At 49.0% G+C, this 12,776-nt stretch overlaps 1 protein-coding gene across 1 annotated transcript in view; it reads left to right on the plus strand.

The window, feature by feature from the left end:
* The window catches only part of LOC112147723 (receptor-type tyrosine-protein phosphatase F), a 112,633-nt gene that overhangs the window by 53,443 nt on the left and 46,414 nt on the right, over nucleotides 1-12,776 (plus strand). The window contains exons 6-11 of the mRNA XM_036216241.1: nucleotides 4,486-4,960; nucleotides 6,007-6,588; nucleotides 6,664-6,797; nucleotides 8,003-8,147; nucleotides 11,083-11,388; nucleotides 11,701-11,894. Of these exons, the coding sequence (XP_036072134.1) occupies nucleotides 4,486-4,960; nucleotides 6,007-6,588; nucleotides 6,664-6,797; nucleotides 8,003-8,147; nucleotides 11,083-11,388; nucleotides 11,701-11,894 (1,836 nt within the window). The remainder of the gene's footprint in view (nucleotides 1-4,485; nucleotides 4,961-6,006; nucleotides 6,589-6,663; nucleotides 6,798-8,002; nucleotides 8,148-11,082; nucleotides 11,389-11,700; nucleotides 11,895-12,776) is intronic.

The raw sequence follows: 12,776 nt of genomic DNA on the forward strand, positions 1-12,776 counted from the left end.
GTCATCATAAATGCATTACTGTCTGTGGTGTCACTAACCCCCCTGCTCCCCCCCGCCGGGCGACCGCCTGTCTTTCACTCTCCTGTCTTCCACTTTGTGTCTCTTCATCCGTCGCTCACCTCCATCAAATCACTTCACCCGCGAACAGATCAGCGTGAAGGTTGGTCATTTTCACTTCTCCCCCCCCCATTTGCTGTAGACACTAAGCTCCGCCTCCCAGAGACAGATATGAAGAATAGCCGACCCTAATCCTCCTCAGTGTCTGTGTTTGCATGGATCCCTGAATAGCTCCTGCATGCCTCTCCGGGCCCCTCCCAGAACCGGGTTTCAGTTGGTTCTGCCAAAACAAACAGAGGAGCAGCAGCTTAAGTCCTGGCAGCTCTGTGTTGTGTTTGCTGCAGCACCTTCTTCCTGCTACGCCCTCATTGTTCCTGTCAACAACTGCAGCTGCAGGTGTGATGGATTACTCCGGTCCTCAGGTGGCAGCCGGATCTGTCACCCCCACCCCGCTGAGGGACGTTTGCATGGGGGGGGGGGGTCCCAAACATTTTCTTGTGAGGGCCACATCACTGCTGTCTTCTCTGATGTGGAGCCGGAGTCGGTTCGTAGTCTAACAGGAAAGGTGTCACAGCCTGAATGTAAACATTTAAATTATTCATTTCTGTAATCTTCTTAGAAGAAAAAAATACTAAAACATTTTAAAAACTAGACACAGCATTACCTGTGATAATGCTAGTGTGAATGCTGTGAGCTGGACTGAAGATGCTAGTGCTGATAGCTGAAGATGCTGAAATTGATAACTAAAAATGCTGAAGCTGATAGCTAGCTAAAATATTAGCAAAATACCAGATCAGCCTAAAAAAAACTGAAAATAAATCTAAACAGCTAGAATGTAGCTAAAATATAAGCTAAATGCCAAGTCGGCCTAAAAAACTGGTAGAACCTGTGATTTAGCCAAAACAGCTAGCATTAAGATAAAATACTAGCTAAGCTACAAATTAGCCTAAAAAAACTGAAAAAATCCAAAATTAGCCAAAACAGATTACCTGTGGCTAAAATATCCGCTTAACCCTAAAATAGCCTAAAAATGCAAAAGCAGTGGAAGAAGGTAGATCAAAAAGAGCTGAATATTTTAGTAGCTGGAAGAGCTGAAAAACTATTGAAAAACAAAAGCATACGGAAGAAAAATAATAATAATAAAGAAATAAAGAAAAAGTGAATCAGCATTCGCTCTATCATAAATATTCTCTCCTCTCCCGTTCAGACTGCAGAAGGGAGGAATACAAGGTCACGTTCTAAAACTGGGGGCCTTTAGGACCCAGATGTGTGGGTTCCTGTTAGGACAATCCTCACCTGTAGAAGAGTTAGTTGATCATTTTTATCAGAGTGGGTCTGAGGATGAGCAGAGATCCTGGCAGACATTCTGGACCCATGAGGGCTGAAGGTCCAGGCTCAGGTCCAGTCTGCCCTTCTCCCGGCTCCACTCTGTGAAGGCCGGTGCCCCCGCGGGCTTCCATCTGTCCTCCTTTGGCAGCCGAGTCTGCTCAGGTAAAGCGGCCTCCTGCATCCAGCTGTCACCTGTGATGGTTTTACACCTGAACACCATCATTTCACCTAAAGATTAACCCTTTAAACCTTAAACATACTGTAACTTTTTAACTGTTAACACGATAACTCCAGCAGATTCTGCTGGAGTTATCGTGTTAACGGTTAAAAAGTTACAGCAAATCAAAGAATATTTAAGGAGCAGGAGTGCGGACGGCGGAGTGATCGGCCATCACGGTCGCCCCGCTGAGGCCTTCCCGCCTGTGCCAAGATATTGACTGAGCAGGTTGTGCTATCCTTGGGCACTTTGTCAAGGCAGTTAAAATGATGGGATCCAGCGAGCGGGCGGCGTGGAGACGGGAGACGGGGCTTATTTTGTGGTTTTGATAGAGTCCTGGAGCCGTCTCAAAGCTGCTCTCGACAGGAGAGAGGCTCTGGGGGAATCGATAACAATTACCTGCCCTCTAGTCATTTTGTTCCACAGCACCTCTCCAAACTTAACCGCACGCCATGAATTATTCACAGCATTAAGTGTTCAATATACACAACCCCCATTGACTGGCCGCTCCTACTACTGTTGGGTCTGTTCGGCCCGCTTCTGTCTGGGTTCTGCTCGTCAGCAGAAGACGACCCGGCGGGAAGAGACGTCCTCCAGGAAGCTTCAGTGCATCGTTATGCGGCGGCTCCTCGTTTATCATGGGAGCTACGTCCTAAAAATAACCCTCCATCAAGTATTCATCTCTATTTTTACATAGTTGGAGGCGTAAAACTCCTCGTGACACTTGAACACTTTTCTCTGACATTCACAGACGTTTCTCTGTTTGAACTCAAAGTTTAAGGAAAAATACGTCCAGGATTATAGACGGAAACAGAAGCTTTTCTGAGACTATCCTGACATCCTACTATCACGTTTTTTTCTCATGATAACATGATAGCAGATGCTGTTATCACAAGATAACAAATGTTGTTACGTCATGATAACCAGAGTGTCCGTCCCACTCTGATACGTCCTCCAGTTCGTCTGTAAACCACTGGATAAGTAACCATTGGTTACAACTAGGGTCCCGATCCGATCACCTGATTTTATTCCCTAATCCTCTAAAAATGAACCCGCCCCCCCATTTCTCTGGTTCAAATCAGGATCAGCTTAAAATGAACGAAAAAACGGAAAAACAGACATTGTTAAAAAAATATTGAAAAATTGAAATCAAATTTAAAACTTAAACTAAAAATTTTAAATTTGAAAAAAAAATTTAAAAAAAATCAAAATTTGAAATAAAATAGAAAATTTGAACAGTATATTGTAAATTTGAAAAAAAAAATTCATTTAAAAATAAAAATTTGAAAAAAAAGGAAAATTTCAAGAATGTATTTAACATTTGAAAAACAAACATTGTGAATGTGAAATTTGAAAAAATAGACAGCTTGAAATAAAAGTGGAAATTAAAAAAAAATTGAAAACTTAAAATAAAAATTGAAACTTTGAATAATATACAGTGAATTTGAAAAAAATAATACTGAAAACTTAAATTAAAAACTATAAGTGTAAAATGATCAATTTTGCAATCCCCGTTTTTCACATTTTCAATCTTGCTTTTCATTTACTTTAACTGATCCGGATTTGATCCCATACCAAACCTAGAAACCAACAAGTGTGGACACTCCGGACTAGATCTGTTTTTACAAGAAACAAACCGTTTTTTCTCATCATGACGTGAAAGAAATCCTTACTATGGAGTACGTGAAGAAAAGAGGAAGGTTGGCCATTCTCAGCCTCTGTAGATCTTTGAGTGATGAGGTCTACAACCAATCAGGATCCAGAACACGATGTGCTGTAAAAATCATGAGGACATTTGAACAGTGAAGGTTAAAGGTGAACATTTTATTTAAAAATGGACCCCACCCCCATCCCATTATTGTCTTCAACTCCTGTCATGTGCATGTGTGCCCCCCCTCCCCCCTCCCCCCTCCAGTAGGTACATCCTGGATCTGGAAATCGTTCCAACTTCTCATGAAATCTTTTCATTTGTCTGAGTTTAGCATGACACCACCGCTCCCCACCCCCATTTTGAAATCACTTGTCAGAGAAGGCGGGCGGTCATGGTCGTGGGCCGCCCCCCTGGGCCGGCTGCCCCCCCCGTCTTATCGGGAAGTTTCTCTCTTGAGGCTGAATTCCAGAAGACGTCGGATTCGCGGCTCCGAGTCGAAATATTAATTATTTCTGATGGCGAGCCAAATAGTTCCAGCCCACATGAGTTTGATGATTAAACCGGCAGAGGGGGGGCCACGTGCAGCTCCCTAATAATTATGGGAAAACTCAGACGAATGAGAACCCCCCCCCCCTTATTATAGCACAGCCCGGAAAACCATCATTTTCCTGACTTGAATCTCAAAAGGTGCTTTTGTGTTTTTCCATTTCGGCTCATAATGAGGGGAATAACAAGCAGAGCTGTAACCACGCTCCGCTTCAAATTAGATCGGGGAGGGAGGGGTGAAGGGCGGCAGGAGGTGGGGGGTGGGGATGCTCGTTTTGGTGGAGGTCTGTGCATGAGAGCAATTACAGTCAAGAGCTTCCTCTCCCAGAGATGGAAGGATGTCAGACGGAAAGATGAAACTGAATGAGGGTTCCTTACTGGGGGGCGGGGGTAAATGTTTACCGATGTTTCCTTTAGCGTCTTGGCGTCATAGATCCTCCAGCGGTTCAGGTCTGAACGCTCAGCGGCAGCTCTGATGGACGTTCTCTGCTGTCATGAACGGATTCTCAGAAAATGCTTTTGTTTGCGTTTTCCTGCAGAACAGAATAAAGGTCGTATGTAAATACCGATTGCTCTTTATTCCGGTGTAGCTCTTCAGTGTGGTGTGAAGTCACCAAATTGGTGTTTGCCTTGTCCCAGGCGACACAAACGACCCGCTCCCGTCTCCATGGGAACCTGGTTTTAATGTCAGCGTATCTGCAAGTCACAAAGAGCGAGCAGAAGAAGCCTCAGACAATGGCTTCTCCACAGGCCGCCGCGGCGATATAACCCTCGCGTGTGTCATGGTCGTCCTTTGTATCGTCTCTGTATCCACCGACCCGTTTGGTCTTCCTCATCATGCAGAAGTTCTCCAAATCCAGCCGGCTCACTCTCTCTTTCTGTCCCTTTAGTACGAAGAGTCCCACCGAGATTCTCCATCCCCCCCTCCAACCAGGAGGTGATGCCCGGCGGCAGCGTCAACCTGACCTGCGTGGCGGTCGGTTCGCCCATGCCCTACGTCAAATGGATGAAGGGGGAGGTGGACCTGACCAAGGAGGAAGACATGCCGCTGGGACGAAACGTGCTGGAAGTCACAAACATCCGGGAATCGGCCAACTACACCTGCGTGGCCATTTCCTCTTTGGGCATCATTGACGCCGCGGCACAGGTCACTGTCAAAGGTGAGCTCTTCCAGATCCTCGGCTGCAGCGCTCCGGTCTGAGAATCCAGATTCAGGAAAGCTCTAGCGCACATGTGTCAGGCCCAGGGGCCGGATCCGGCCAGCTGGGTGATTATAACTGGCCCTCCAGATCATTTTCTATTTTTGTTATCAACGACCAGATGTTCTCTCGCTGGTGACATACTGCAACACATTCTCATTCCCAAGTCGTCACATACTCACGTTTGGTTAAGGACCTTCCACCTCAGACATTGACGTTTTTGATGTCAAATTAAATCAAGGCTCCCCAACCTCTGGGCCATAAACCGGTACTGGTCTGGTACTGGGACATGGACCGCACCGGAATCCTAGACCTAACCTTAACCCGGTACCGTGCAGTTGCTGCCAGACATAGATTAGTACTGGTTCTGGACAAGGTAGCAGACACGGACCAGGCTTGGGTTGGGGTACCGGTACCAGCTGTGTCCCGAGGTCCAGTCCACGTTAAAAAGATAGGTTATTAAAATTAAAAAAATGTTGTTTTAGTGAGTTCAATAAGTGTCTCTCGTGTTCGGCCCGTGACCTAAGGTGTGGATTTTGGGTCCCAGTGCGATTGAGTTTGACACCTCTACTCTAACATGTTTGCAAAGATGTTAGTGAATTGATATGCAGACATGAAAATGAAGGAGCCGCCTGGTGTCTGCAGCTCAGTGTTTTCTGTGATTTTCACAGAGCTGTCGACCAAACACACCTTCTTGCATCAGTATTTGTCTGTATTGATTCCTCTCTGCTCTACTAATCAATACATGAAATGTCACAGTCATTAGAGGGACCAGAGCGATTCAGGACATCTTCCCTGAGGAAGCCTGAGAGCCAGCGCTTTTCTTTGTCTGTTTCTGTCTCCGCGGGAACGGCTCCTGCGGCTGACGGAATCGACAGTCCGGTTATGAACCATCATGGTCGGCCGGCCGTCTGGCCTTTCTGTTAATGTCAGGATAAATGCAGCTGCTGTTATCAAGCAGCTACCTCGCTAACTGACTGTACTCGTCTGAAAACTCTCCTCTGCAGCCTTACCAAAGCCCCCCGCCTCCCTCACCGTCACCGAGACCACGGCGACCAGCGTGACTCTCACCTGGCTCTCGGGAAACCCGGAGCCCGTGTCCTACTACATGATCCAGTACCGAGCCAAGTCTTCGGACAACGGCTTCCAGGAGGTGGAGGGAGTGGCCACCACCCGCTACAGCATCGGCGGTCTGAGTCCGTACTCTGAGTATGAGTTCCGGGTCATGGCTGTCAACAACATTGGCCGCGGACCCCCCAGTGACCCGGTGGAGACCCGCACCGGAGAACAAGCCCCTTCTTCCCCTCCTCTGCACGTGCAAGCGCGAATGCTGAGTTCCTCCACCATGCTGGTCCAGTGGGAGCCTCCGGAGGAGCCCAACGGACAGATCCGAGGCTACCGGGTCTACTACAGCCCCGACATGAGTCCCCCGCTTAGCGCCTGGGACAAACACAACACAGACGACAGCAGCCTGACCACCATCTCGGGGCTGACGCCGGACATCACCTACAGCCTCAGAGTGCTGGGCTTCACCTCGGTGGGCGACGGGCCCCCCTCAGACGTCCTGCAGGTCAAAACTCAGCAGGGAGGTGAGTGTGCGGCGGGGTCCGGCTTTCACCGCTGAAGCGCTTGACTGTTGGGTAACATATTCCTCCTCTTCGCAGTCCCCGCCCAGCCGTCCAGCTTTGAGGCAGAAGCTGAGCTGGACACACGGATCCGGCTGTCCTGGTTGTGGCCGGTCCAGGACCCCATTACGCAATACGAGCTGCAGTACTGGGAGGACGGCACGGACAGCAAGGTGAAGACCAGAGACTCTATTGGGGGTCTAATTTTAGCCGCATCCGAGCCACCGTCCTGTGGACTGCAGAGCTCCTTTCCCGATCAGCTGACCAACAGCTGCTGGAGACCGGCTTTGGTTCTTCTGCGGCTCGTTGATGGCTAAAGCTTTAGTCCAGGAGTCTGCAACCTGCCGCTCCAGTCCACATGTCGCTCTTAATCTCTCCATGGTGACTCCTTATTGGTCAAACATAAAATAAGTCATGGAGACTGCTGACCCAGCCACGCCGACCGTCAAAGTCAGCAGCTCCCCCTAAAAAAAGAAGGGAAAGAACAAAAAAATTAACAAAAGAAAAATACAATAGCAATTTTTAAAGTAAGGATTACTTTAGTTAGAATGTATTTAATTTAGATTAGTTACATTTATAAATTGATGTCTGAGGTTCACATAGATGATAAACTATGATGGTTTTTACATCCTGTTGACCTGAAGACGTCTTGTTTGTTCAACTCTACCTCCAGAATGAACAAATTTTAGATGCAAAACTTTGGTAAAAAGTTTGATCTTTTATGAGGCAAAAGCACAGATTATCTTATGCTGAACAACATTGGTTACTAGCTGAACTGAGATGATCCTGTTTGGCACAGAGCAGCTTTTATTTTGAAAATAAGTTATTTGAGCTTCTGTCAAACGTAAAATAAATAAAATCACATTTTGAGAGATGCTAGGTTCTTTTTATATTTTTTGTTTGGGCCAAAAAAAGAGACATAATTCATATTTATTGTTTTAAAAAAAAGAAGGTCATGAATGCAAATCCAAATTTGGTAAAGGCTAAAATAAGACTTCTAGGTTTTGATCAGTAGAAAACGAGCCCAAATGGTTTTTTACTGTTAAAGGTTGAAGACCCCTGCCTCAGTCAAGTTTACCAGTACCAGGGTTGACCCGTATGGGCTCTGTGGATCTTGGGTTTTGGGTCATAGAGGAGTGGCTGCATGTTTAGGGGAACACAGGTGTGTCTCACAGTAGCCTCAAGGGGTGTCATGAAAATGGAACGTACCATTGCGGTGTGTGTGGTAAGTGTATTGTGAGAGTAATGGAAGTTACAGGCTCTTCTGTCGCACGCCGTCTTCACGAAACACTGTTGTTAGTAAGGCCTGAGTACTGCCCCCCTCCACTGTCCTGTTTATGCTGAAGGAAGCTGATCTGGGATCCCGTCTTCTCTGCAGATGTACGTGCGGTTCGACCCCGCCGGCTCCCACGCCGTGGACGGCCTCAAGCCCGACACTTTGTACCACTTCTCACTGGCGGCCCGTTCTGAAATGGGCCTGGGCGTCTACACTCAGCCCATCAAGGCCCGCACCGCTCAGTCCAGTAAGTACAGTGTTTTTCTCCCTGGGGGGGTCGCTGTCGTCACGCTTCACTGCTTGCTGTTGACTAACCGGTGATTCTGGAGCCTGCCGGCGGCTGAAACGGCTGCAGGTCTTTATCGCTCCGAGAGCTAAGAGTTGTGTTTTATTGAGCCCCAAAACACAAAGTGTGAGCATCTTGAATGTCAGGTTGATTCAGCCCCCCCTCACCAGCACTAACCCTTCTGTCCGTCTGTGTGGGGGCAGGCCTGTGCTAAAGGTACGTTGACCGTGTCATGTGGTCGCTCTGTTTGCTGACCCTTTTGTCTCTGAGTGGATGCAAATCTCATACCGACTTCTGAAACCTCCAGAACAAAGGAAGTTCTCCTCACGGTGAGGCGGGTTCTGAACGTCTCAGCGGCGCCTCCAGGAGGTTCCTGCACGCCACAGAGCCGTTCGCTGCAGCTCCACAACAGACGCCTCGCTCTGGAACGCGGCGCCTAATTAAAGTTAATCACAGAATTAACATTCATTACTGTCAGCTGATTTGTTTGTGTTCACACCAGTGGGCCCATTCAGACACTAACTTCACTAACTGAACCTCAGCGCCGCCTCCCACCGTGAAAAACGACGCGCTTTTGTCAGAGAACGCTGATGCAGAAGCGGAGCGAGCTGCCGTCCGGTCAGCGCCGGCGTGTTCATGCAGGGTGTTAAAACCAGACGAGTAACGGGTCTTCCTGCAGCTGAGAGACTAAATTCACCGTTAAGAAAAGCATTTGATGTTTGCATGAAATTAGCAAACAGTTTTCCAGCTAACAGATGGTGAGAAAGGCTGACATTTCCTGACGCTCCCACCAAATGCTGTCATTTAAGACTCAGCAGTGAAAAGATACGAGCTTTAATCATATTTATTTATCACGTCAACACGCCGCCTCCCAGGAAAGAGCTGCAAATTATAAAAAACTGCTAAAGTCAAAAGTAAAAACATCACGCAGCGTTTATCTGTGAGGAAAACATTTCAAATTTTTCTACACATCTGTTTATATGTAAATAAATCAAACTTTAATGGGTTTAATACAGACAGGGCTGGAAAAGGAAGAGGATCCTCTCAAGTCCAAACATGATCTGATCCTCAGATGGATCCAATCCTGATCCATCCTGCTTGATCCTCAGCATCTTCATCTGTGCCTCAGAATCTCTAACTACCACAGTCTTCTACACCTTTCCTTTGGTCTCACCTGAAACCTGTCTCCACCTGTAGATGTTCCTCCTCCTGCTCTCTACAGATCACAGTATCATCTGCAAACATCTCGATCCACAAAGGTTCCTGTCTGACCTCATCTGTCAGTCTCTCCATCACCATGGAAACCAGAAAGAGCTCCCTGCTGATTCCTTTTTTGATATTTGCATACATAGATCTTTTATTTAATTACAAAAACACCTGGAAGATGTTCGTAGAGAAGAAGAGGGACAGAAGGAAAATGAGAAGAAAGTTTGTTTTTTGCCTTTAATTGATCTGCAAGGTCAGAGTATAAAAATACTGAAAATATCAGCTTTGGAAAAGACTTGTCCCCAAATGTCCTGCCTGGATCAGCCTCTCAGAAGCAGTAAATGAGTGTTTTCCAGCGTGGATGAGCTGCTAAATGACTGTTTAAGTCACAACTTAGCCGTTTGTGAGTTAACACGGTTGATACGTATTGTCGTCGTATCAACCGTAAAACTTTACACGCCGCTGAACTCTTGACCTGCGGCGCTCATCCACGACCCTAGCTCAAACCCTCTTTCTCTTGGTTGGGCTGTTTTTTCTTGTTTGGTTTCAGTCCCACCTCCACCCTGAACTGTGACACCTCCAGAACATCTGACCACTGTCCTCCAGCTCTCATCACTTCCTCATTCCTCCTCTCTGCGGATAAAAAAACTAATGAAGTCCTAAAACAGTCGAGCTGAAAGATAAACCAAAGATGACGAACGTTGGATGGTTGACAGCAGTCATCACATTACTAAAGAGGTCAGAGGTCAGATGCTAATCCTTTTCACGCTCATATTATGAAGACTCCTGGTTCTTCGGTTCTTTAAAAACACCAACATGTGAACACGTGTGGATGAACGCTGTCCTGCTGAGCTGCAGGAGGATCATCCTGATCTGAACCAGGAGGAAGTTCTGCCATCTACTTTCGTTTTTGTCCCATTTAAATGTCAAGGAAAGCGACCGTCTGGACCTGCCGGTGTCAGACACGAACTCTCTCCTCATCCAGATTTCCATGTGAACAAACAGAACCCGTCCTCCACATCAGCAGAACCTTCCAGTTTCCAGCTTCTCCCTGTTTGCTTCCATGTTCAGCTGTTTGTTTATTATTTGCATGTTGTGGTCGATGACTCTGGTTGTTATGAAGCGTTCCATGGCATGCCGTGAGCGTCGGTTGCTTCTCCTCCTGTTTTGAGCTGCATGACGCATGTGAACCCTTCGTTTTCAGTTCTGAATAAGTTTGTGACCCCGTGGACTGCAGAGGCCGCCTCCTGCAGCCTGACAACCAGGAGCGTGAGGAGGACACGAGGAGGTGTTTGAACCTCAGACTCGTTCATCAGAGCCGCTCCACTTACGGAGACGATGGTCGGAGTGTCGGCGGCTCCGGCGTTCACGCTGAGAGAAGCGGGACGCTTCATTGATCGATCCCGGAGCAAACGCTGTAATGAAGCCTCTGCGGCGGGAATCGTGGAGCTCCCGGACTCGGGCGTGTCCCAGCTCAAACGGTCTCGTGTCCGCCTCACGCCGTGGCGAGTCCGCACAGACGGTGCCATCGGCTTGGAGGTCCCTCTCAGTCCGACGGCGGTTCTGTGTTCTGGAAGCTTTTTGTTCGGGTTCCAGGCGATCTCCGAGCAAAAAGCTTCGCCGGTTTCTGTTTGCATCCTGTTTTATTTTGTTTGCTTGATCCATTCCCTCATCCCCCCCTCCCCCGCAGCTCCATCCGCCCCCCCTCAGGAAGTCCATCTAGTCAGCCTGAGCTCCACCAGCCTGAAGGTGAGTTGGGTGGCGCCACCGGCCGCTAGCCGCCACGGCGCCATAGTGCGCTACACGGTCAGCTACCAGGCGCTGTCAGGAGAGGACACGGAGAGACAGGAAGTGGCGGACATTGGCGCAGACGCCAGCAGCTTTGTGCTGGAGGGCCTGGAGAAGTGGACTGAGTATCAGGTGTGGGTGAGGGCCCACACTGATGTGGGGCCAGGACCCGAGAGCGCCCCGGTGAAGATGAGAACCAAAGAGGACGGTAGGTCCAGCACGCCGGGGCGGCCTCGCCTTTCCTTGTCTTTTCCTGGAGTGGGGGCTGATTGTTTCCGTCTGTGCGCTTCCTCCACTGTGTCTGAATGGAGAACATCTCTGCTTCGTCTCTCTTCAGCCGTCCTGGTTTGTCCGGGGCGTCTGTCCTGACGCCCGTCTGCTTTAACACGCTAACTTCCCGCTGTCATTAACCTCCTTTCAGATGTGACTGAATGACGCTGCTGAGTTTCTGGGAGGAGCCTCTGAAGATGTGGTTCCTCCGTGTCTGGATCTGACTCCGCCTCTCTGTGCTCTCTCTCAGTGCCAGGAGCCCCCCCCAGGAAGCTGGAGGTCGAGGCTCTGAACTCCACAGCAATCCGGGTCACCTGGAAGCCCCCCCTACAGGTGAAACAGCACGGCCAGATCCGGGGCTACCAGGTCATCTTCTCCCGGCTAGAAAACGGCGAGCCTCGAGGTCAGCCCAACATCATGGACATCGCTCTGCCGGAGGCCCAGGTAACAGCCCCCCCGCTGTCCCTCCCCCTCAGTCATCCCTCCATCCTGTTGGGTTTTCCATCTCTGCCGCGGCGTGGGCGGAGCTTCTGCTATATCTGACACATCTGAACCCCCCAGCTGTGTGTTAGAACCCTCCATCTTCTGCAGTAAAAACTGTTTGATGTTCTCCATGTGAAACATCAGGGGGCGGGGCTTAGTGGTCGCTGCCCTGTTACCATCAAACCAGAGTTCCTGAAGAACCAGGAGCGTTCTGAAAATCTGATATTTAAAAAATAACTCTCCATACACCCCCCACCCCCCACGCAGGAGCTTCAGGTGTTTGTGATCAGATCCCTCTGATACCTGCCTGAGCCCCCTCCCCCACCCTGCAGTGGCGTTGTGAACCTGAACGGAGCGTGACCTCCTCGTCACCCGAACAGAACTGGCGGCGGCCACGCCTCATTAGCGGCGTGTTCACAATAAACACAAAGGCTGCTGTAATCTGGCGCTGGGCGTAGCTATCAGGTTCCAGGTTGGTGTCCTCACCCCCCCTCCCAAGAGCTTATCCTCTCCCTGTATCTGGCCTCACGTGCCCCCCTGGTTGAGTCATGCCAGGCGTTATGGGGGGGCGTCAGCGACTGTCCGACCTGCACGGACCTGTTCAGGTGTTATTAGAGACCACACAGTCAGGACCGTCCCGACACCCCCCCACCACGAATGGAGAGAGAGCAGCGATAACGAACCGACATCATCCGACGAGATCCGACGAGTCGGCAGACGTCATGACTCACCTCTGCATCACCTGCAAACATCTACCTGGAACTGAGGAACGGCGGCGTTCTCCTATTACCACATCCCAGTTTTTCCACAGAATTGCCTGAATTCCGAGCATCCCCCCCCCCC

Source organism: Oryzias melastigma, linkage group LG17, assembly GCF_002922805.2.
Source record: "Oryzias melastigma strain HK-1 linkage group LG17, ASM292280v2, whole genome shotgun sequence".
Classification (NCBI taxonomy): Eukaryota; Metazoa; Chordata; class Actinopteri; order Beloniformes; family Adrianichthyidae; genus Oryzias; species Oryzias melastigma.